General features: G+C 36.9%; 2 protein-coding genes across 2 annotated transcripts in view; both read left to right on the top strand.

The window, feature by feature from the left end:
• The window catches only part of LOC108717402 (traf2 and NCK-interacting protein kinase-like), a 33,510-nt gene extending 28,337 nt beyond the window's left edge, over positions 1-5,173 (top strand). Inside the window, exons 2-11 of the mRNA XM_041564123.1 lie at positions 1,058-1,123; positions 1,448-1,504; positions 1,666-1,776; positions 1,917-2,027; positions 2,185-2,275; positions 2,505-2,635; positions 3,088-3,142; positions 3,660-3,735; positions 4,111-4,286; positions 4,587-5,173. Coding sequence (XP_041420057.1) covers positions 1,058-1,123; positions 1,448-1,504; positions 1,666-1,776; positions 1,917-2,027; positions 2,185-2,275; positions 2,505-2,635; positions 3,088-3,142; positions 3,660-3,735; positions 4,111-4,286; positions 4,587-5,173 — 1,461 coding nt within the window. The remainder of the gene's footprint in view (positions 1-1,057; positions 1,124-1,447; positions 1,505-1,665; positions 1,777-1,916; positions 2,028-2,184; positions 2,276-2,504; positions 2,636-3,087; positions 3,143-3,659; positions 3,736-4,110; positions 4,287-4,586) is intronic.
• Positions 5,174-11,269: 6,096 nt separating this feature from the next.
• On the top strand, positions 11,270-15,691 carry LOC121394117 (traf2 and NCK-interacting protein kinase-like). The gene is made up of 11 exons (XM_041564122.1): positions 11,270-11,350; positions 11,582-11,647; positions 11,972-12,028; positions 12,190-12,300; positions 12,441-12,551; positions 12,709-12,799; positions 13,029-13,159; positions 13,607-13,661; positions 14,178-14,253; positions 14,629-14,804; positions 15,105-15,691. Exons 1-11 carry the CDS (start codon positions 11,270-11,272, stop codon positions 15,689-15,691), a joined length of 1,542 nt encoding a protein of 513 aa, XP_041420056.1.
• Positions 15,692-26,674: the final 10,983 nt, after the last annotated feature.

Here is a 26,674-nt window from a genome sequence, read left to right as displayed (position 1 = left end):
GATAGATAGATAGATAGATAGATAGATAGATAGATAGATAGATAGATAGATGATGAAATAGATAGATATAGCATGTAGATAGATAGATGATATATGATAGATAGAATAGATAGATAGAATAGATAGATAGATAAGATAGATGATGGATAGAAATCAATAGATAGATAATAGATAGATATAAAAGATAGATATAATAGAATAGATAGAAAAATAAATTATCGATAGATAGACTATAGATAGATATGATAGATACTCATTCTACACTATATTAATAAAATATAAATATTCAGACATTTCATAAAACTAAATGGAAAGTATTTATGCTAAGGGAAATGTTTAAGAATTACAATTATTTTACTTAAAATGGGCTTTATGGAAGATGGTCTTCTTGTTACCTGGACATGGTGCTATTTTATTATTATAACAAAAACCCAAAATCTGTCAAATATGAATCATTGTTTGCTTTCAATGTACTCTGTAGGAAACGGTATTATTGTGCAGCTTTCTGGATAATAGATACCATATCTGTGTGCACAATATCACAATATCAGTTTTGTTCTTGCAATGATAATTTGCTTTTGGTGCCTGCAGTTAAGCATTATGGTATCTCTCATCTATATTAATCATGGAACTTTATTTAGGTTTAAAAAATAAAGCTGAAAACATAAACATTATTTTTTTTTCCTTTACAGATCTTTTATTTGTTATATTATTTAAACTGTAAAAGAGACTTTACAAAGAAAAAATGCTAAGAAGACTTAGAAAGATAGTTCGTTCCTGTTTGTCTACAAGAAGAAAGTCATCAAAAATCATAACTGAATATGAGGTGAGCAGATACGCGTTGACTGTTCTTTTCTATAACAATAAAAGACTTTATAAAATCCTTAATGATGCGGTTAAATCAAGGTGATTAATTACTGACTGCAACCATTTTTTGTTCACAACTTATGCAAAAAGTTTTTATATAAATAAGTGCATGTCAGAGTTTGGTGACCTTTTTTCATTTTGTTTCAAAGTATAAAAACATTGACAATATTGACATATTTTAATTTTCTAGGATCCTAGTGGAAAACTAGAGCTGGAAAACATTGTTGGAGAAGGTGCATTTGGCAAGGTTTACAAGGTGAGCATCCTAAGCCAGCATCTAAATGCTGAATTTTAATAGTTTAAAAATAATATTTTTTGCTTTCAGTTGGGCTATGCCTGGCTACACACCAACCCTGTACTTCATTCCATATTTGTGGTGCTCTAAATTTAAAAATAATTTATCAAGTTGTTATTATAGAAGATTGCATGAAGCTAGAAACCTGCAATTGATTATCCTTTTCCTTCTATCAAATCCTTTTATCCCCCTTATTAGTCATTCGTTTAATATATTAAATAAAGTGATTCATGAATGATGAATATGTATAGATGAACATAATAACAAACATCTTTTTTTTTACAGGGACGCCATCTTGAAACCAATGAAACAGTAGCCATCAAAGTTCTCGATGATAAAACGGTATGAATTTTATATTGATAATATTACATCATATTTTAAGAAGGGTATTCTTCCATTAAATATAGTCTAGTTGTAAGGAGTACTGTATGTGTGATACATTATTACTATACTTTGAAATATGAGAAATTTGCACTGTATTAACTGGAATTTCTTTTACCTAGAATACCGAAAAGGAAATCAACAACGAGATTCAACTCCTCAAAAAATATTCAAAGCATGAGAACATAGCATCGTTCTTTGGAGTGTATTTGCAACCAATGGGTAACCTATGGGTAAGACATTGTTATCTTCTGATGTTATTCAGCTATAAAGGTTGACTAACTAAATGAAAACATTTATTACCTTGTGTTAATTAATAAATAAAATCAGAACCATACCTTAAAAATATGTATATTTTTAATCTATACTGTAGATTGCAATGGAATATTGCGGAGGTGGCACAGTGAAAGACATAATGGAGAATACAATCACAGGGACACTTCCTGAGCATTGGATTGCCTACATAATTCGGGAAGTTTTAAAGGTATGTCAATTTTCACCTATTTAGGATTATTCTTGGCATTAGAACAATATGTCTATTATAGTCTACGGTCTATTATGTCTATTATGGTCTATTATAGTTTAAGTAGAAGGAAATATATGTTTTTTAATTTGGACTTTTTTCTTTTTAACTCTACCAGGCCTTGAAATACCTTCACAATAATCGTGTTGTGCACAACGACGTAAAGGGTCATAATATCGCACTAACCGAAGATGCTAGTGTTCGATTGAGTAAGTGAAAATTTGCTAAAGGAAAATACACTTAACATAATGCATACTATTTCTAGTCCACTTTGTTTTGTCATTCTAAATACAGAAAAAACAATTAGCTGATGCCCTTTTAATACTACCTGTATAAATCACTATATTGGGGGATTTGCCTTTGATTATTTGCACATTTTTCTCAAATGTTCTATTTGGCATCTGGGATATATAATTATGTTATGATTTATGATTTCAGTTGATTTTGGAATCAGCCAGAAGCTGAAGGGTCTACGTGGTGCCTGTAAGGACCCAGTTGGAACACCTCATTGGCTTGCGCCAGAGGTTTGGACATGTTCAGAGGATGATACTGAATCATACGGCTGCAAGGTAAGATAATTACTACATACCATACTGCCACTGGGCCTGCAAATGGCTTTTCAGTTTAGCTTGTAATAGAAGAAGTGTGTGGATTGCAAGTATAAAAGCCAAAGTAGTTTACTGAAGTATATAAGTGCTGACTTATTTATGTTATCTAAATTTCTAGCAAATGGGACATAAAAAATTATTTTCATCTGTCTCGGGTCTCTTATCAGGGCCATTATGAATTTCACATTGTGGAGTATAGCAAAACAAATGAGCAGTAGTAAGGACTGTAAAATATCCCTTTAAATTGAAATGTTAGCTCATGTAAGCCCTACATAGCTAGCTACTACTTGCAGAAATCAATACTAGTGAGATTAATTCAGGATACAGGAGACACATGGGATTCCTGACAAATTATTTGAATATTATTTAAAGGCCAAACTACTGTATTTAGTAATTTTCCTTTTCATTTGTAGTGCGACTTATGGTCTTTGGGGATCACGGCCATAGAGATGGCAGAAGGAAGAGACCGTAAGTAAAAGCCAGACTTTGTTTCCTGCAGTATATGTTGTTAGTTTGAAGTACTGTAACTAGGGACAATAACAATTGGCTATACTGTATCTGTGTCTGTGGCGAGTAGTATTGTTACATGATTCCTCGCATGCTGCAAAGCAAAAAACATAAAGCTGTGAGCAGAAAATCAGAGAAGAGAAAGAGCTTTTGAATAACTTTGCATTACTTAATTTGCTGGGGGGGGGGTTTTGCCATATGACTGTAAGTCATACAAGACGGATATTTATAATTTATACATTACATTGGGGTGATAAGTTGAGTTTATCCATAGTAGTACCGGTACAAGATTCTTTATCCAGAAACATCTTATGGAAAAACTCAGAATTACGGGAAGGCCATCTCCCATAGACTCCATTTTAATCAATATAATTAATTTAATTAATATTAAAACAGTTGTACTTGATCCCAACTAAGATATAATCAATCCTTATTGAAAACAAAAATGGTTCTAAAATATTGTTTCTTTTTCCATTAGCACTGGCCAATCTTGATGGCTTGCTAGCTGGCATCAAACGTTGTGATCCTCCCACACTAAGAATTCCAAGCAAGTGGTAAGTCAACATATTATTTTTTTACCATTTGATGCACTGTGGCTCCATGCTGGCTGTAGTACAAAAGAGGTAATAGGGGTGCAATCAACCACCTGTGTTTGGCAACACGGTATTTATAATGGCCGGAAGGTGAGACATGTAAGTGCCGGGTTGTTATAAATAATCCCTAAAGTGTTGCAAAGTAAAACCTATTTTAAAGAAAATCTATGTGCTACAGTCATCAGTGTGCAAGCTGAATCTTTAAAAAAATTATTTAAAAAACTACTATTCAAATGTAACCCCCTGCAGATGCAACAGATATTTTAAGGTAATGTATATGTAAAGAAAGCGTTACGTATGTACAGATACTTATGTTATTGCTCCATGCTTTTACAGGTCTACTGAATTTAACTCCTTTTTGGGACTCTGTCTTAAAAAGGACCCAAAAGTTACACATAGTGCCAAACAGCTGCTCAAACATCCATTTGTGAGGAACCTAGAGAATGTAAAGATGGTCAGAGCAGAGATGCAAGCTGTAATTTGTAGGGTTAGAGCAGCCAAATCTAAGAAAGGTAAATAGTTGGCATTCTCTTTATCACTTATTTGATGTGACATATAGCAGGATATTATTTACTTCATATAGTTGGCAAAGCATGACTGATAGATTCTATGGCAATATTGTCTTTTAAAACAGTGTTAGGTGTAATTATCTCTCTCTTCTCTCTTCTATATTCTAAGGAGCATACAAATTATTTTTCCATGTCATGCTTATGCCTATTATTGACACCAGCAACTTGATCCGAATTAGATTAAGGAACTTCGGTGTTGCCTTTTAAATAATATATTTAGATAAATGTATTCTCTCTTTCTAGTTGATGTCAAACCTAAAGAACAACCAGAAAAGATATCAACGGGAGACTTTGAGAAAGCAATGGCTGAACTTAAAAGTTTCCAGAGGGGCAACAAAAGTGATGCTAATGCTGAGAATCTGAATGCAGAAGCAAAAAAAGATGCTACTGATTCCAAAGAGTTGGCCTCACAAGCTGAAATTGACTCAGCAAATGCTGAGGAACCAGCTTCAGTAGACAAAAAGGAAGTGAGTGACGCCTTATCCAATGATGAGGAAAAGGTCACTGAGTGCAATATAGAGACATCTGATGCTACAGAGCCGGTCTCACAAGCCAAAGATAGCTCAGACGAAGAACTGTTCTTTGATGCTCTCGAACGGTTATCGATTTCTGATTTCACCCCAAAAACTGAAATCACAGCAACGGCAGCCAATACTGGTGCTCAAGCCATAAAGATCCTAGAGGCTGTAAGCGAATCTAAAGAAGGAGCCAAAAGAGATGGAAAAGCTAAAGAGGTCATTTACAATCAAATGGCCCTATTTTACTTTGTTCGTTTTGCGCTTTTCTTGTCAGAATTTCTAATTTGGTTTTCTGAAACAATCAAGAAGTAACAAGAAAACCTAGATAGACAACTAGGAAGAAACATTAAAGGACCAGTAACATCAAAAAATATTTTTAAAAAACCTAGATAGACAATTAGGAATATACATCAAAGGACCAGTAACATCAAAAATGATTTTTAAACAATTAGTTTGTATTTCGATGGATCAGCATGAGAGTGGGGCAAATCAGAGCCATAAACACACAGTGGTGTTCGTAGATATCCAACAAAGCTGCACAAAGATTGGAAGGGTGGGTGGGTGGACTGAAACCAATCATTGCTTAGTTGTTTATAAAAGTACAGTTTTACATGAATTTGTATGAAACAACATCAATAAAGTACAGATCTATATTAATAAATTCCTTTGTCCTATATCTCGTTCTTAAGGGAGGGAAAGGGGAGACAGAACTCAAGGGGTGGAAAGAGGGAGGGAGGGGGAGGGATACAATGTAAGTCGGGATTATTCTTATACTAAAGCTGGCCATAGATGTTGAGATTTTTAAAAGATCAGATCCTGATCATGAGACCACGATCTTCTCAGAACGATCGTACGATCGTATGAATTTACCATCAACTAAAAAGACCAATTTGGCAGGAAAACAAAGGGGAGCTGCCTGCTTGGCCCTGCAAACATAGATAGATTGCACTGGGACCGACAAAGATTTTTTGACCTGGCCGAACAATTTCCTCACAGATGTCGGCCGAAAAATCGTAAGATGTACGATCGTTCGAATCTCACTAACCGCACGATAATTTCGAACGATTGGTCGAGCTTCCCTAAAATCGGTCGTTCGGCAAGAAGAATCGTCGCTTCTATGGGGAGCTTCAAAGTGCCAAGCTGACAAAAAGATTTAAAGTTTAGAGTATCTGGTAGCATAGGATTCATTTGATTACAGCATTTATATAAAACAGAGAACAAAGGCTTAAAATATATAAACTTTTTGATAAATTAAAGAGCTAAAAAAATTGTTTCCCCTAGTTCTAGAGGGCAAATACTAAGGAAGTAAAGGAGTAAAGAAGAAAATTATTTGGATCAAAACAAAAGGGAGCCTCCACCAGCTTTAGGTCACAGGGTTTACATGAAAAATCAATCATTAATAGAGCATATATCAGTAAAAGATTTCCCAAAATGCACGTAAAGTTGCATGGAAAATGTATGCAGTATATTTTATTCTGCAGGATTTCAGCTTCCACACTGATGTAACCAGTCTTTCTTTCCCCAAGTATTTAATTAGAGTGGAAGGTAGAGCTCATACCAAAAGAGGTAACAGAGCTCCCATCATTATTTAGGATCCTTGTCCATTTTCCAATTAAACATATTATTTACTGGGGCTCTCCACCAAAAATGCCGCTCCTGGTACTTTAAGAGCTGAATTTCTGGTTTTTCAATCAGAAATTTAGTGTAGAGAGCGCAATTATGCTCTCTGCGCTAGTGTCCTGGCCCCTCCACCGACCTCGTGGACCCCCCCGTACCAAAAAAGTGAGTGCACCGGGGGGGGGGGGCAGCAACACCAAGCTGCCTCAGGCAGCGGAGGGGCCAGGATCACCCCTGATTATTTAGTTACTGTATAGGTAATAGTGGGGATTTCTATTATCTGGCAATGGTTAACTTCTACTGCAGTGAAGATTTGAGTGATAAGAATCATTGTATATCTATTTATGTTCAGGATTCTATTAACCGATAGTGTGTGGTCTGTGTAAGGATCTGCTGGGATTCAAGCCAGAGACCTTTGGATTTCTGGCTCCACAATTTAACCATTGGGTCAGGTGAGCAGCTAGCTGGCTTGCTTATTACATATCACCTGGCCTTTTCAGCCTATTCCAAACACCTTGCATGTTTATTGTGGAATTGCACTGCTATTCCGCAATAAACATGCAAGGTGTTCCTTGCTTGCATCAGTTCTGTGTGCCTCTGGATTGTTTGACTTCTAGATTGGATTTGGGGTTCCTGGACCTCTACCATTGTGCACCAGACAGCATTATAATTACCTCTTACAAGGGTGTGCGAGAGCCAGATCTCTTTTTGGACACTATCAATCAGAAGAGTCAGACAGGCACCGGTCGGAATACGGATTTCTCCAAAAAGGGTTTTTACACTGATTAGCGTTAATTCAAACGATTCTTGTGGTGGTTCCTTGGATGCTCCGCCTCTGGCATCCCTTATAGATTCAATTTGTAGCAAAGTTTGGAAACACTCACAAACGCAGCTTAACTGCAATTAGGCAATTACATGTTGTGTGGCAATGGAATAAAAGTTAATCCCAAAGACTGAGAAGTCAGCAAATTTACTACATATATGAATCAAATTAGGTAGGTAGTAAGTGGCTTCATTATTAACATGAGGATACAATTTGCATACTTTGAAATGATCCGTGCCATTAATCTTATCCCAAATGAGTACATTCAGGAGCTCAGGGCCAAGATAAACAGTTTTGGGGATAGCGGGTATCCTTGTCTCCTGATGATAAAAGGAATGGTCGAAGGACAGCAATAAGCCAGGAGTGGTCTTGGAATGGATCATATGTATATGCATAAGTTCAGGGCCCTCCTCATGCTGTTCGATGCCTGGCGTTTAAGTACAAAACCCACTCAATCTCTACGTATTATAACAGGCAAGAAGGAGTTCAGGCGCTCAACTAGAATTTTCATTAGTATTTTTACATCTATGTTCATGATTAGTGATGAGAAAATCTGTCACATTTCGTTTTGCCAAAAAATTTGCAAAACTGTGAAAATTTTTTACACGTGCGACTGTTTTGTCCAAGTGCATTAAAGTCAATGGCTGTCAAAATAATTTTGACGTGTGACAATTTTGGTGTGCAACAATTTTTTTGTTGCAGCAATTTTTTGCAGCAGTTTCACGAAAAAAATTGCAGTTGGCAAAGTGCTGAAATTTGCTGCGAATCCATGCCTAACGAATACATTTGCACATCATTATTCATGATTGATATTAGGCTATAATTGGAACAGTTTAGTCTGGAATCGGGTGAACTGAGCATGGAGGACACGTCCCCCTTCTAGAAATTAATTAAATTTTTCAGTATTTTGACAAATTCTTTTTTGTATACAGCCAACTGGGGCAGGTCATTTTCAGCAGATTTTTCACTTTTTGGACTTTTTTTTGGGTTACTATATTCAGGGCTGGGCCAAGCTGACAGTGCTCCCTAGTTTCATTTTATTTTGATTTTCTTAAGTTTCTAGTTTGGCTAGAGAGGACTAATCATAATGATAATTGAACGGACCATGGAGTTATGAGAATTTTTAATTTGTTAACAAACCCAAACATGGTTAATACAAGAATACGTGTTGTGTGGGTTTGAATAGAAGGTATAGTCCTTTCTCCTAGTGTTCAGTTCCCTCCAGATACCCAGAAAGAATATCAATGGGGCGACCTTTAATGCAATGCAACTATATATGCTCCTCTTTTATCTAATACATCGAGGACCTCACAGCACTTGTTGGAAAGGACTTGCAATTTTTTAGAGGTCAAACACAGTCAGAGCTGGGCCAACCCAGCCAGGCGCCCAAGGCAACCTGGCGGGCCACGGCGCCGGCTCAGTGCGCGCACGACTACGCATGCACAAAACTTCGCTCCAGCGATCCATTAATCCTATGGGATATTTAGAAGTATATTTATCAAACAGTGAACTCCAGCCATCAATAAAAACACTTCTAAAATTCCCATAGGAATGAAAAGAAAGTAAATAAAGTTTTCTGCGGTGAGCTCTAATTTTACATTTTGATAAATCATGAAATTTTTGAAAATCATTTAAACATGAAATAAACCCAATAGGCTGATTTTGCTTCAAATGAGGATTAATAATATTTTCATTTGGATCAATTACAAGGTACTGTTTTATTAAGACTGAGTAAACAGAAATTATTTTTTTAAATTCTGTACGTTTTCTGGATAATGGGTTTCTGGATAACGGATCCTATACCTGTACTACAATGCATTTTGCTTCACAAAAATTTTTATGAAACCACTGAAAATTTTGTAAAACTCTGCTATTTTAAGGCTGTAGCTTGGTTTGGCAAAGCAAAACATTAAGGGGGGTACTTATTAATACCCAAATTTTACTCATTATTTTAAAAATAAATATTTGACCTAACTCCCAACCAGGATTTGGCTTAATTTCTTAAAAAACATAAACAGAAATTGTACGTGCCCAAAGTTGTGCAACAATTTTAATCGTGAGACTTTTTTGAAATGTTTCCTGAAAACCTAGAATTTTTCAAATTTTCAAACGAAAACCAGTATCAAACAGCCAAAAATCATTAAGGCAAAGAACATCTTCTAATTGTAAAAGGATCATCTCCCATTGGTTTTACATGACTTAAGCATGACTTTTACATGACTTTTTTTCACCAAAAATTTGAGTTTTCTCAATAAAAACTCATGACTAGAAAAAATTTAAATTCAATAAAGAGCCCCTTTAATGTTGTATTACATCATGCATTTTGACATTATGACATCACAATGGAATGGTCATGTGACGATCATGTGACGATCATGTGACGATCATGTGACGATCATTCAGAGCAAATGGATTGTCATCATTATGATATCACAATGTAAGGGGCGGAGCCTAGAGTCAACAGAGTTAACTTGATGCCTGAAATACAACAGATATCATCATTATCAGAGATCAGAGATCATTTCTGTCTTGCACAGGAAAGGTAAAGACCTTAGCAAAATCTCTCTATATACAGTACATATTGTGTTGATTAAACAGACTAAATTGTGATATAAGTTTATACTTTATAGCTCTTTATGTCACTATTGATTTTGACTATTGCTTTAAGCAACATAAAATAAATGAAATGCAATCATTACCTATATATACTATTTATATATATACAAAAATAATAAATGCACCCAGGGATTTAATAAGACTTAAGAAAAAAAGTTTATTAGTCTACAGTTTATATATACTGTAACTATAATATTGGTTTAATGGTAATATTATTAATTATTTAAATATGATTTGGAATATAATTCTATTAACAGCAATATCAATAGATGATAGACAGACATATGATAGATAGATAGATAGATATCGACAGAATATAGATAGATAAATAGATAGAAAGATAGATAGATACAATAGATAGATACAATAGAGAGATAGATAGACAGATAGATAGATCGATAATATAGATACAATAGATAGATAGATAGATAGATAGATAGATAGATGATATATAGATTGATCGATTGATATATTGATAATATAGATAGATACAATAGATAGATAGATAGATAGATAGATAGATAGATAGATAGATAGATAGATAGATAGATAGATGATAGATAGATAGATATAGCATGTAGATAGATAGATGATAGATAGATTGATAGATAGATAATAGATAGATAGAATATAGATAGCTATAGATAAAAGATAGATAGATAGATCGATAATATAGATAGATACAATAGATAGATAGATAGAATATAGATAGATAATAGATAGATATAAATAGAATATAGATAGAAAAATAAATTATCGATAGATAGACTATAGATAGATAGATAGATAGATAGATAGATAGATAGATAGATAGATAGATAGATAGATAGATAGATAGATAAATGATAGGTGATAGATACTCATTCTACACTATATTAATAAAATATAAATATTCAGACATTTCATAAAACTAAATGGAAAGTATTTATGCTAAGGGAAATGTTTAAGAATTACAATTATTTTACTTAAAATGGGCTTTATGGAAGATGGTCTTCTTGTTACCTGGACATGGTGCTATTTTATTATTATAACAAAAACCCAAAATCTGTCAAATATGAATCATTGTTTGCTTTCAGTGTACTCTGTAGGAAACTTATTATTGTGCAGCTTTCTGGATAATAGATACCATATCTGTGTGCACAATATCACAATATCAGTTTTGTTCTTGCAATGATAATTTGCTTTTGGTGCCTGCAGTTAAGCATTATGGTATCTCTCATCTATATTAATCATGGAACTTTATTTAGGTTTAAAAAATAAAGCTGAAAACATAAACATTATTGTTTTTTTCCTTTACAGATCTTTTATTTGTTATATTATTTAAACTGTAAAAGAGACTTTACAAAGAAAAAATGCTAAGAAGACTTAGAAAGATAGTTCGTTCCTGTTTGTCTACAAGAAGAAAGTCATCAAAAATCATAACTGAATATGAGGTGAGCAGATACGCGTTGACTGTTCTTTTCTATAACAATAAAAGACTTTATAAAATCCTTAATGATGCGGTTAAATCAAGGTGATTAATTACTGACTGCAACCATTTTTTGTTCACAACTTATGCAAAAAGTTTTTATATAAATAAGTGCATGTCAGAGTTTGGTGACCTTTTTTCATTTTGTTTCAAAGTATAAAAACATTGACAATATTGACATATTTTAATTTTCTAGGATCCTAGTGGAAAACTAGAGCTGGAAAACATTGTTGGAGAAGGTGCATTTGGCAAGGTTTACAAGGTGAGCATCCTAAGCCAGCATCTAAATGCTGAATTTTAATAGTTTAAAAATAAATTTTTTTGCTTTCAGTTGGGCTATGCCTGGCTACACACCAACCCTGTACTTCATTCCATATTTGTGGTGCTCTAAATTTAAAAATAATTTATCAAGTTGTTATTATAGAAGATTGCATGAAGCTAGAAACCTGCAATTGATTATCCTTTTCCTTCTATCAAATCCTTTTATCCCCCTTATTAGTCATTCGTTTAATATATTAAATAAAGTGATTCATGAATGATGAATATGTATAGATGAACATAATAACAAACATCTTTTTTTTTACAGGGACGCCATCTTGAAACCAATGAAACAGTAGCCATCAAAGTTCTCGATGATAAAACGGTATGAATTTTAAATTGATAATATTACATCATATTTTAAGAAGGGTATTCTTCCATTAAATATAGTCTAGTTGTAAGGAGTACTGTATGTGTGATACATTATTACTATACTTTGAAATATGAGAAATTTGCACTGGATTAACTGGAATTTCTTTTACCTAGAATACCGAAAAGGAAATCAACAACGAGATTCAACTCCTCAAAAAATATTCAAAGCATGAGAACATAGCATCGTTCTTTGGAGTGTATTTGCAACCAATGGGTAACCTATGGGTAAGACATTGTTATCTTCTGATGTTATTCAGCTATAAAGGTTGACTAACTAAATGAAAACATTTATTACCTTGTGTTAATTAATAAATAAAATCAGAACCATACCTTAAAAATATGTATATTTTTAATCTATACTGTAGATTGCAATGGAATATTGCGGAGGTGGCACAGTAAAAGACATCATGGAGAATACAATCACAGGGACACTTCCTGAGCATTGGATTGCCTACATAATTCGGGAAGTTTTAAAGGTATGTCAATTTTCACCTATTTAGGATTATTCTTGGCATTAGAACAATATGTCTATTATAGTCTACGGTCTATTATGTCTATTATGGTCTATTATAGTTTAAGTAGAAGGAAATATATGTTTTTTAATTTGGACTTTTTTCTTTTTAACTCTACCAGGCCTTGAAATACCTTCACAATAATCGTGTTGTGCACAACGACGTAAAGGGTCATAATATCGCACTAACCGAAGATGCTAGTGTTCGATTGAGTAAGTGAAAATTTGCTAAAGGAAAATACACTTAACATAATGCATACTATTTCTAGTCCACTTTGTTTTGTCATTTTAAATACAGAAAAAACAATTAGCTGATGCCCTTTTAATACTACCTGTATAAATCACTATATTGGGGGATTTGCCTTTGATTATTTGCACATTTTTCTCAAATGTTCTATTTGGCATCTGGGATATATAATTATGTTATGATTTATGATTTCAGTTGATTTTGGAATCAGCCAGAAGCTGAAGGGCCTACGTGGTGCCTGTAAGGACCCAGTTGGAACACCTCAATGGCTTGCGCCAGAGGTTTGGACATGTTCAGAGGATGATACTGAATCATACGGCTGCAAGGTAAGATAATTACTACATACCATACTGCCATTGGGCCTGCAAATGGCTTTTCAGTTTAGCTGGTAATAGAAGAAGTGTGTGGATTGCAAGTATAAAAGCCAAAGTAGTTTACTGAAGTATATAAGTGCTGACTTATTTATGTTATCTAAATTTCTAGCAAATGGGACATAAAAATTATTTTCATCTGTCTCGGGTCTCTTATCAGGGCCATTATGACTTTCACATTGTGGAGTATAGCAAAACAAATGAGCAGTAGTAAGGACTGTAAAATGTCCCTTTAAATTGAAATGTTAGCTCATGTAAGCCCTACATAGCTACTACTTGCAGAAATCAATACTAGTGAGATTAATTCAGGATACAGGAGACACATGGGATTCCTGACAAATTATTTGAATATTATTTAAAGGCCAAACTACTGTATTTAGTAATTTTCCTTTTCATTTGTAGTGCGACTTATGGTCTTTGGGGATCACGGCCATAGAGATGGCAGAAGGAAGAGACCGTAAGTAAAAGCCAGACTTTGTTTCCTGCAGTATATGTTGTTAGTTTGAAGTACTGTAACTAGGGACAATAACAATTGGCTATACTGTATCTGTGTCTGTGGCGAGTAGTATTGTTACATGATTCCTCACGTGCTGCAAAGCAAAAAACATAAAGCTGTGAGCAGAAAATCAGAGAAGAGAAAGAGCTTTTGAATAACTTTGCATTACTTAATTTGCTGGGGGGGGGTTTTGCCATATGACTGTAAGTCGTACAAGACGGATATTTATAATTTATACATTACATTGGGGTGATAAGTTGAGTTTATCCATAGTAGTACCGGTACAAGATTCTTTATCCAGAAACATCTTACGGAAAAACTCAGAATTACGGGAAGGCCATCTCCCATAGACTCCATTTTAATCAATATAATTAATTTAATTAATATTAACACAGTTGTACTTGATCCCAAATAAGATATAATCAATCCTTATTGAAAACAAAAATGGTTCTAAAATATTGTTTCTTTTTCCATTAGCACTGGCCAATCTTGATGGCTTGCTAGCTGGCATCAAACGTTGTGATCCTCCCAAACTAAGAATTCCAAGCAAGTGGTAAGTCAACATATTATTTTTTTACCAATTGATGCACTGTGGCTCCATGCTGGCTGTAGCACAAAAGAGGTAATAGGGGTGCAATCAACCACCTGTGTTTGGCAACACGATATTTATAATGGCCGGAAGGTGAGACATGTAAGTGCCGGGTTGTTATAAATAATCCCTAAAGTGTTGCAAAGTAAAACCTATTTTAAAGAAAATCTATGTGCTACAGTCATCAGTGTGCAAGCTGAATCTTTAAAAAAATGATTTAAAAAACTACTATTCAAATGTAACCCCCTGCAGATGCAACAGATATTTTAAGGTAATGTATATGTAAAGAAAGCGTTACGTATGTACAGATACTTATGTTATTGCTCCATGCTTTTACAGGTCTACTGAATTTAACTCCTTTTTGGGACTCTGTCTTAAAAAGGACCCAAAAGTTACACATAGTGCCAAACAGCTGCTCAAACATCCATTTGTGAGGAACCTAGAGAATGTAAAGATGGTCAGAGCAGAGATGCAAGCTGTAATTTGTAGGGTTAGAGCAGCCAAATCTAAGAAAGGTAAATAGTTGGCATTCTCTTTATCACTTATTTGATGTGACATATAGCAGGATATTATTTACTTCATATAGTTGGCAAAGCATGACTGATAGATTCTATGGCAATATTGTATTTTAAAACAGTGTTAGGTGTAATTATCTCTCTCTTCTCTCTTCTATATTCTAAGGAGCATACAAATTATTTTTCTATGTCATGCTTATGCCTATTATTGACACCAGCAACTTGATCCGAATTAGATTAAGGAACTTCGGTGTTGGCTTTTAAATAATATATTTAGATAAATGTATTCTCTCTTTCTAGTTGATGTCAAACCTAAAGAACAACCAGAAAATATATCAATGGGAGACTTTGAGAAAGCAATGGCTGAACTTAAAAGTTTCCAGAGGGGCAACAAAAGTGATGCTAATGCTGAGAATCTGAATGCAGAAGCAAAAAAAGATGCTACTGATTCCAAAGAGTTGGCCTCACAAGCTGAAATTGACTCAGCAAATGCTGAGGAACCAGCTTCAGTAGACAAAAAGGAGGTGAGTGACGCCTTATCCAATGATGAGGAAAAGGTCACTGAGTGCAATATAGAGACATCTGATGCTACAGAGCCGGTCTCACAAGCCAAAGATAGCTCAGACGAAGAACTGTTCTTTGATGCTCTTGAACAGTTATCCATTTCTGATTTCACCCCAAAAACTGAAATCACAGCAACGGCAGCCAATACTGGTGCTCAAGCCATAAAGACCCTAGAGGCTGTAAGCGAATCTAAAGAAGGAGCCAAAAGAGATGGAAAAGCTAAAGAGGTCATTTACAAACCAATGGCCCTATTTTACTTTGTTCGTTTTGCGCTTTTCTTGTCAGAATTACTAATTTGGTTTTCTGAAACAATCAAGAAGTAACAAGAAAACCTAGATAGACAACTAGGAAGAAACATTAAAGGACCAGTAACATCAAAAAATATTTTTAAAAACCTAGATAGACAACTAGGAATATACATCAAAGGACTAGTAACATCAAAAATGATTTTTAAAAAATTAGTTTGTATTTCGATGGATCAGCATGAGAGTGGGGCAAATCAGAGCCATAAACACACAGTGGTGTTCGTAGATATACAACAAAGCTGCACAAAGATTGGAAGGGTGGGTGGGTGGACTGAAACCAATCATTGCTTAGTTGTTTATAAAAGTACAGGTTTACATGAATTTGTATGAAACAACATCAATAAAGTACAGATCTGTATTAATAAATTCCTTTGTCCTATATCTCGTTCTTAAGGGAGGGAAAGGGGAGACAGAACTCAAGGGGGTAGAAAGAGGGAGGGAGGGGGAGGGATACAATGTAAGTCGGGCTCCACAATTTAACCATTGGGTCAGATGAGCAGCTACCTGGCTTGCTTATTACATATCACCTGGCCTTTTCAGCCTATTCCAAACAGGAGCCTAATTGCTGGGTCAGCCAGCCCTCCTCACCACCAGTGCCTGAGCATTGGCCTAACTTGTAGTACTGTGTACTGTGACACTATCCCTGGCACTTTTCCCCGTGCTTTTGCCCCTGTATGCTCCATGCCTTACCTTGCCTTGCTTTGTCTTGTCTAGTTTCTATCATGTTTCTGCTGAGAGCGTGGTGGGCGTCCCCGCCGGCCCACTAGACCACCAGGGTGAGTCTTCATACTTAACCATAGGGGGGAGATTGATGTACAGGATGTAGGTTTTAGTACAGTTAATCCTAAAGCCTGAGAAGTCAGCAAATTTACTACATATATGAATCAAATTAGGTAAGGTAGTAAGTGGCTTCATTATTAACTATTTTTACATCTATGTTCATGATTAGTGATGAGAAAATCTGTCACATTTCACTTTGCCAAAAAATTTGCAAAACTGTGAAAAATGTGACATTTTTTACACGCGTGACTCTTTTGTCCAAATGCATTAAAGTCAATGGCTGTCAAAATAATTTTGACGTGTGACAATTTTGGTGTGCAACAATTTTTTTTGTTGCAGCAAATTTTTGCAGCAGTTTCATGAAATTGCTGAAATTTGCTGCGAATCCATGTCTGATGAATAAATTTGCACATCACTATTCATGATTGATATTAGCCTATAATTGGAACAGTTTAGTCTGAGTCTGGAATCGGGTGACCTGGACATGGAGGACACGTCCCCCTTCTAGAAATTAATTTAATTTTTCAGTATTTTGACAAATTCTTTTTTGTATACAGCCAACTGGGGCAGGTCATTTTCTGCTGATTTTTCACTTTTTGGACTTTTTCTTGGGTTACTATATTCAGGGCTGGGCCAAGCTGACAGGGCTCCCTAGTTTCATTTTATTTTGATTTTCTTAAGTCTCTAGTTTGGCTAGAGAGGACTAATCATAATGATAATTGAACGGACCATGGAATTTTTGATGAGACCCCTTTTGTTAACAAACCCAAACATGGTTAATACAAGAATAGAAGGTATAGTCCCTTCTCCTAATGTTCCGTTAACTCCAGATACCCAGAAAGAAGATCAATGGGGCGACCTTTAATGCAATGCAACTATATATGCTCCTCTTTTATCTAATACATTGAGGACCTCACAGCACTTGTTGGAAACGACTTGCAATTTTTTAGAGGTCAAACACAGTCAGAGCTGGGCCAACCCAGCCAGGCGCCCAAGGCAACCTGGCGGGCCACGGCGCCGGCTCAGTGCGCGCACGACTGCGCATGCACAAAACTTCACTCCAGCACGCATGCGTGCACGCAGAAGCGAAATTATGCGAAAGACACCACCGGCAGTCGGGGAGAGACAGGACCAGACACGGGGTAGGCGACAGAGCAGGTACGTGCCTGGCGCCCCCTCAGCTTTGCGCCCTAGGCACGTGCCTACTCTGCCTACCCCTAGTTCTGGCCCTGAATACAGTTACTTGGCATAGGAGGAAAAGAGTAAGCAACAGCATTGATGTGTATCCACCAAGGTACCTACAGCATTGTGGTTTATAGGAGGAGCCCCAGAAGGAGGCATATGTCATGCTTACCAGAGCTTCCAGTGAAGACAGATTAAATTAAGCTGATAATGACCCACAAGTGGCTCACAAAAACACATCCTACACGAAGGTGAGAAAGTAGGACAGTGTGTGGAGAGAAGCCAGGCTATAGTAACAGATAAGCAGGGTACCAGGGGTAGGTGAAAAACTTGGTCAACGGCTGGCAGCATACATTCAGAGTCGGGTCACAAGCAGAATAACAAGCAGGAACGGCAACAGGAATCACAAAAGAAAATGAAGGCTAGGCTTTTCAGGAATACACCTTAAAGGGGAAGTCTAAAATAGAATAAGGCTAGAAATGCTGAATTTTGTATACTAAACATAAACATGAACTTACTGCACCACAAGTCCAATCAAATGATGTATGCTTTCACAGTTGGCCACAGGGGGTCACCATCTTGTAACTTTGTAAAGCATCTTTGCAAGACCAAGACTGTGCACATGCTCAGTGTGGCATGGCCTGCTTAGGGATTGTCATAAATTAACAGCACAAGTTAAATAATATCTGCCAGAAGCCAATACAGGCGAGGCCTGAACAGAAATACAAGTAATAAAAAGTGCAAATAACAATAAAATTGTAGCCTTACAGAACATTTGTTTTTTTAGAAGGGGTCAGTGACCCCAATTGAAAGAGTCAGAAAGAGAAAGTAAATAATTCAAAAAAAAAATTAAGGCCAATTTAAAAGTTGCTTAGAATTAACCATTGTATGTCACTACTAAAAGTTAACTTAACGGTGAACCACCCCTTTAAGGTGGCTGGGGAACAAGCCAGTGTTGCATTTCATAGGCAATGTTACATAAATATCTGAATATCTGCCATCAGTAACCACTGCATTACACTGGATATAATGTGCCTGAGGGGCAGTATCTACTGCAACTCACTGCATGGCATATGCTTGTTATTTAAACATAGACTACATCTGATGTCATATAGGGTTGCCTCCTTTTCTGGAAAAAAAATACCAGCCTTCCTATTTTTTTAACCTTTTGCCCTATAAATAATATTGGTATAGGAGAACATTTTTACCAACCAGGCCTGTAAAATATTGGGTAGGTGGAAACCATAAGCTAAGCTAAGCACTTTTTAACTCTTCACCAATATATCACCCCTTTGTTAAAATTAAGGGGACATCTGTGAACACAAATGGATGGAGAACCCATATACTATAATATGACTTTATTTGAAACCAACAGAACCACTAGAGGTAGTTGGGGGGGTTTAATTTTCATTCCAGTGGCACATCCACTAAGCCTCACAGTAGTTTTAGGTCAGTCTATGAATGGCCCACTTTTAGCCTCCCCAAACAAAAAATTCACACTCTGCCTATGGCTGTATGCCTTCCCTTTACTATGATGTGCTGTTCAATTCAGCTGTAGCCACTAGTGTACAAAATTAGGTTTGTTGAAGGGATACTGTCATGGGAAAAACATTTTTTTCCAAAATGAATCAGTTAATAGTGCTGCTCCAGCAGAATTCTGCACTGAAATCCATTTCTCTAAAGAGCAAACAGATTTTTATATTCAATTTTGAAATCTGACATGGGGCTAGACATATTGTCAATTTCGCAGCTGCCCCAAGTCATGTGACTTGTGCTCTGATAAACTTCAATCACTCTTTACTGCTGTACTGCAAGTTGGAGTGATATCACCCCCTCCCTCCCCCCCCCCAGCAGCCAAACAAAAGAACAATGGGAAGGTAACCAGATAGCAGCTCCCTAATACAAGATAACAGCTGCCTGGTAGATCTAAGAACAACGCTCAATAGTAAAAACCCATGTCTCAATGAGACACGTTCAGTTACATTGAGAAGGAAAAACAGCAGCCTGCCAGAAAGCATTTCTCTCCTAAAGTGCAGGCACAAGTCACATGACCAGGGGCAGCTGGGAAATTGACAAAATGTCTAGCCCCATGTCAGATTTCAAAATTAAATATAAAAAAATCTGTTTGCTCCTTTGAGAAATGGATTTCAGTGCAGAATTCTGCTGGAGCAGCACTATTAACTGATTCATTTTGAATTATTTTTTTCCCATGACAGTATCCCTTTAAACATACACATGATATGATTTTATATATATATTTATAAGGGTAATATATGGTTTATGATATAATATAATATTCTATTATAATATAATATATGGTTTATAAGGGTAATTTGTTGCAAAATTCTTGTCATGAAAAAATATGTCCAAAAGACCAAGTGGTAACATAACCCAAAGCTCTGCCCCTTTGACCAGAAAAGGGGTAATTGGTGTTTGTTAATCTGAGGAAACAAACTATTAGTGCCTCAAAATAATAATGTAATTATCTGAATAATTTGGAATAATCATGGAGGCAAAGAGACTGTATTGTACTCTAAACTAAGCTACAGTTATTACAATGAAACATAATTGTGTTCTCTACAATGATTCTAGGTACATTTATAAAGGAGTTTATCATTACTTTGTTTGCTGGGTTTTACCTTTGTATTTACAAACAGGAAATATTACGATTAAAGGGACATTATATTGAACAGTTATGAATTTTGAAAAAAGATGACGTGCACATGGCCTTTCATATGGTGTAAATAAATTGGTTCATTGTTATTTTAACTATTTGGTTTTAATTGTTAATTTTTACAGTGTTTGAATTATTTAGATTTTTTTACGCCAGCTCTCCAGTTTAGAATTTTAGCAGCTATTTGGCTGTTATGGTCACGTTTACTCTAGCAACCAGACCATTTGAAAATCTGCTAATAAGATATAAATAATAACGTACTTGAAGTAAACTCAAAGGTGAACAGAAAAACAAACACAATTTCTATCGCCAGCTATATTATTACTATCACTCCCTTGTCCTCAGCTAAGGGAAACCAAGGCATACAGTACATACTACTTACCCCAGATTTCCCTATATTGAATCCCTTACTTCACCTGACAGCAGCTTAGTTTATGGAAGAAACAATAGCAGACCTCAGTGTCATTTTAAATATCACTGACCTTCTCTGTGTCTCTACATATGAAGAGAATGTGAGCTCTCCTTTGCTAATGTCTGCTGGCACTTAAAAGGGTCTCCATGCCATGTGGCTTAAAACTGCTGCTTTCAAAATAACCATATTCTCCTATCTATACTCATTATGCTACTGAATGAAAATTGCATATGGAAAAGAGAAAGTCTGACCCCCACACAAAGAAAATAAGTGAACATTTTTAGCATGGAGGTCCATCTGACTGGGCACTTTACATTCAATAACATTACAAGGGGTGACAGATGAGCAGAGGCATTTTGACTGCCAAAATGTCCCATGTGCTGTTATCCTAATGTTATATCCTTGTCCCTGTTGACAGAACAATTAATAATTGTGCAAAACTCTCACTTCAGGCTGCTTCATATGCTGCTGAGAAGGGTTAAATAAGTACAAAGGAGTAAACAATAAAATAATTCTTTGCTTATTCCCTGCCAGAATAATTTAGCTGAGGAACTAACATACATATATGTTCCTTTGGAGCTGGCAGTGTTGTTCAGTTTTGCCATCTCACAGGTCTGATAAGCATATAACTATACAGAATGGCCAAGCCTGAAAGCATCTGCATGCTGTATATCAATGTTTACATTCAAAATTAAGCTCAAAACATTAATATTATTTAAGTGCATGGAGGCTAGTCCATAATTTTATTAGTATACTCCAGTCATTGCAACACAATATTAAAAGCAGGGTTTTTTTTTCTAAGTTAAAATGTTGTTATCCATGTATTACTAGGATTGTCCACATGATGGAGCCATGGTTCATAAGATCATTTCCCCACTCAAATGTGTGAGCATGTTCAAATATGTGCAGATAAATGAGCAAGTGACTTCTGATGAAGTTGACCCTGTATTATTGTGCTAGTAGGAAGCAAACTAGATTGAAAGTCCAACAGTTAGCCTTTAGCTGCACCTACTCCTGTACATTATGTGGTCATGCTGGACCCAAATGTAAATCTGAATAATTAAGTAGCGAATAGTATAAGTGCCCACAGTACATAAGGCAGCTTACTCTATTTTATTCAGCCATACTACAAGTACATCAGCATTTAAGAAATACACTGTCCCTTTCTACCAGTGTCTGACTGGGGCGTCTGGGCTGTTGCATGGGGGACCCAACACCAGTCACAAGCTCCAGTTCCTCCAAACACAACAACACCCAATACACACATACACCCCCCCCAACTGTTACATCGCATACTGCAGAGATGGGGGGGGATGCCGGTGCCGACAGTTTCCAGTGTTGGAATGGGCCTGGGTCTGCTGGGCCCGCCGGGTTTTTGCCCAGTGTCCTGCCAGTCCAGTCTGACCCTGCTTTAATAAATTAAGCAACTCTTACAAATACTTGCAAGGGTAACATACCAGCAAAATACTTGTAATTCTCAGAAATAGGCTAATGCTCTTCCACTATGTGATATCCAGGGTAGAGTGTACAACACAAGTCATAGCAATCAAAATATAGCCCATTGCTTCCAAAGTTAAACAGCATATGTAATCATTATATTACTATATATTGACTATATGGCTTGGTTGACAATGGTCAAGTTAATTGCACAAGGCATGTGTTTTGCCACATACAGTAGGTGTCCTTTATCCCAAAATGAAACAGTCATATGGTCCTGGATTTTACTCATATTCATTTTCTATGATAACATAAAAATTCAGTCCATACCTTGCCACATAGAGACTCATTATCCTAATAACGGTAACAGTTTGGTATACCAGTGTAGCACACCCTTGAGTGTACTTTTGCTGTGTATTAAGGCTTTGTGGCCAGGCTAAAACTGCTTGTAGAGTGCCCCGGACCCCCAGTGTACCCGTGCAACTCGAAAGAGTGGCCTGAGAGTCAAGTAATGCCAATTCAGAAGACAACTTAAGATCAATGTCCAATTTGTCATTTAAAAAATTACTAATTTTATTCCATAACTCTGAATAGAAAGATGTCTTTTAAGTGTTCATGAGTGTCCCTGTTACATTCTGTTACATGCTGATAGAGGCAAAGGGTATACATTTTGCACTGTAAAATAAGGGCATTTCTGTGTGCAGTCTCTAACGTCAAGATGTTTGAATTTGTGCACATGCCCAAGTCTAGTGGTGAGTTTAGATAATGTGCTACAGGATGCAGTATGCGGGTGCTAGATAAGTCTCTCTTGTATATTTCAGACTTCTGAGAATGAACTGATTGTTAGTGATTATTCCCTCTAGTGTTTATGTATGCTTTCTCACAATATGCATGCGTGCACTGCAGGTATGGCTTCTCTATGTGCACTATATTTCTATTTTTTCAAGTTTTGGGATGAGGAAATGGACAATACAGAAAGCATTATCCAGGAGTCCAGCCCTATGAGTTAATGTGATATAAATTCTTGCCTGAATAAGATTGAATGCAATTGTTCTTTGAAAAAACGTGGCTAATGATGAAGAGCAATGCAAAAATAAGCCATCTACTTCTACACATGGAATAACTGGCTTAACTAAAATATTAGGTACATACTGCCACATTCTTCTTCATATAGAAATGAATGTTATACAGTATGTATTGTGTGCTATTCTCTTATGTCACCTTCTATAAAATGGTAGAATAAATAGGACTATGACAAAGGGGCTCAGTGGTTAATGGATCCCTGGTTTATGGAAATGTAGTTTGCAGGAATGCTTGCTACTGTTTACATCTATGGAGCTGAGAACAAGGCATGTTGGTACAAATTGCAGAGCTGCATTCACACCTTGCATATGTGGCACAGACCAGTGGGCATTCTCACTGACAAGTATGTAGGGAATCCGTGCAAAATCATTGCACTTATCCCTGTAAGGGCAGAGAGCCTGTGTCTGTGTGCTGTAAGCTGTTACCTAGCAACCAGCTATTCAGTGCAGTAGGAAGTGACACAGCAGCTAAGGAGTGGCAGGCAGGAAAAGGAAGTCACAGAGACTGGCAAAAGAAGAAAGCCTGGCATAGAGCCGCATGGTGGACAGAGAAGGAAGCCAGAGAGCTGCTGGTGGGACCAGAGAGCTGAGAGGCTGCAGCAAAGGCATTCATTTGGATCAGGCTGGCACAGGGAAGCCACATACTGTGCCTGGAAAGACAGAGAGTGTGAAAGGAATACAGACTGGAGGAACAAACAGCAGGAGATTCCTATCTGAGCATCCAAAGGGTTAGTAATCGCACTGTGTGCCTGAATGTGCTGGATTCACCTAAAGAGAGCTCTGAAGTATCCAAAGAGGATTTGTGAGTATCCTGTTTAAAGGGACAGTACCCTAAAGAGCGCTGAAGATAAACAGGCTGTGTATTAAAGGACATTACCTTTTTTCTTAGTTAGCTAGACAGATTGCGCTAGCAAGTTAGTTAGTGAGGCCCTATTGCCACCTGTTAGGAGTGCTGATGTATTAGGTGCCCATTTATTTTAAATAAACTGTTATTTAATTTAACCAATAGTGTGTGTGTGTTATTACTGTATTCCTAGTGGGGCCAACTGTAGGTCATTCCCGGATCCCACTAGGTGGAGGCACTGCGCTAGTAAGTACCAGGTACCCAGTCTCTCCCAATACCACTGCGGAGTGGCTCAGGTTTGTCCCGTGTCATCAGGTAAGCGCCACACGTGGAATGTAACAAAGACAAAGGGGTGTCGAAAGTGTTACAAGTATTTTAAGACGGGTCCTGGGGGGAAGGAAATGTGTTAGAGGAGAAGGAAAGGCAATTTACATTTGGGTTCCAAAAGTTAGGCACCCCCAAGTGATTATATTTACTTACCTGACACCCCAAACTGGTGCTCCTATCAGCAGAAAACTGCACTGGCCCTGGGTTCTTCCAGCGAGCACCACGGAGCAATCCACTTCCTTCTTCTTCTGTTTTCAAATCTCCGGGGCAGATGCATGTGCAATAGAATGAAATAGCTTTTTCATTAAAGTTTGGCTTTTCTCTCTACTGTGCATGCGCAGCCACGAGAAGAAAGAAGAAGCAAGAGGATCACTCTGTGATGCTTGCTGGAAGAACCCCGGGCCGGAGCAGTTTTCTGCTGATAGAAGCTCTGGCTCGGGGTGTCAGGTAAGTAAATATAATCAAATGGGGGTGCCTAACTTTCGACCCTCAAGTGTAATTTGCCATTCGTTCTCCTTTAAGGTCCAAGCTGACCTTTTGGCAGCAACACACAGTCAGCACAAAACTGTGCAAATAAAAATAAATATATGTACCAGTAAGTATAGCATTTGAAGAAAATGATGTAGTACTCAAACTGCCCTTCGGGTGGAACCAGCACATAAAGAACTTGAACAAGCACTAAGACAATTTTTTACAAGACAAAGTGACATTTGATCACATTACAAATGAAACTATTTCCGTTTATCAAGAAGTGAACGCAACCAGGCAACATTCTTATTTGTTAGTGCCATACTGTTGTCACCTTTTGTCTTGACCTCCATCTGTTTTCACCTATTCACTTGACAAGGGGACTTCTCAATTGACCCTTCGCTTTCAGCCATTCCACTCAACCCCATTGTTACATACCTTAATAAAACACCAGCCCCCCAGAAATTTTTTTTTGTCACTACAGAGGTAGATACTGGATTGTATTTGGGATAACAAGAGGTGACGCATTGCCAAAGATACTTTATATAGACCAAGAATTTCAGGGGGCTTAGGGTTGCCAGATCTCAGGGAGTACCACAAGGCAATAATGTTGGAGGCAATATTATACTGGACAATAACTAAGCCTGATAAACACTGGGTTGACATTGAGAAGCAGGCTGTACTCCCTATGGATCTTGAGGAGCTCGTATGGTCCCAAAAACCATGTGCTGCACCATATGTTGTTCGCAGCGAGAGCTTCAATAGCAAGATTATGGAAAACAATAACAGCACCATCAGTAGCACAGGTTCTCAAAGATGCACAGTATAGCATGACTATGGAAGAATTGTTAGATTATGACATCAAACGGTCAACCCAAAATACGGCTTTATGGAAAGTGTGGAGACGTACTCAAGTACTAGAAATGTGTACACAAATGCTAAATAATCAAGGGGCAAATGTCAGTACAACATAAGCTGTTTGCAATAGGCTCACGTTTTGAGTAATATGGTTTAAGTAATGTTTAAAGAAGTGCCTTTTCTTTTTCCTACTTCTTTCTATCCCTTCCCTTACTAATTCCCCCCGATAATTCTGGCTCCTGGTGTTTCTTACTAATTTGGAAATTAATGAAACACCAGGAGCCAGAAATGGGGTAAAATGGCCCAGGAATTTATTCACATTTTATCGAATAAATAGGACCTTGCCAGCCTCACCTCAAGGCATTATTCAAAGCCAGAATTCCATAAGAGATTGCTTCTATGCTCTGCCGTTCCTTAGTGAAGACTTGAGATCAGCAATTCAGCACTATGTCATTATATCCACCACTGAGTATTAGGCTGTCTCTACCTACAGAGAGGATGGCCCCAAACTCTGCTACTCTGCAACTCCACCATGAGAGCCATTCAGCAGCCCTGCTGTTGGTCCTGAATCTGTAGTGTCTCAATGATAGGAAATCCAAGCAGGCTGTCACCTAGCACAAGTAGTAGCGTCTGCATCAATCAATCCACTTTGTAGTCAAAGGAGAGAACCTCCTTTCTCCCTCTTCTAGATTTACCTGTGCAGTGCTCTGGCAAGGTCTGTCAAGGCACCTCATTGTACGTGACTCCTACACTATCTGTGAGCATTCAAGTGCATTTTAAATTAAGTCCCCTAGTAACCAATGTGACTTAGAATACTCACAGTGTAGGACTCACGTACAATGAGAGGCCAAGATGTGGCATGTGAGCTTACATATTTTGACCCTAATTTTTTGTAATAATTCTTTTTAAAGGCAAAACGTGCACTGGCATTCTTTCT

This window comes from Xenopus laevis, chromosome 5S (genome assembly GCF_017654675.1).
Source record: "Xenopus laevis strain J_2021 chromosome 5S, Xenopus_laevis_v10.1, whole genome shotgun sequence".
Classification (NCBI taxonomy): Eukaryota; Metazoa; Chordata; class Amphibia; order Anura; family Pipidae; genus Xenopus; species Xenopus laevis.
Note: the sequence above shows the minus strand (reverse complement) of the source record. Positions and strands in the feature narration are given on the sequence as shown.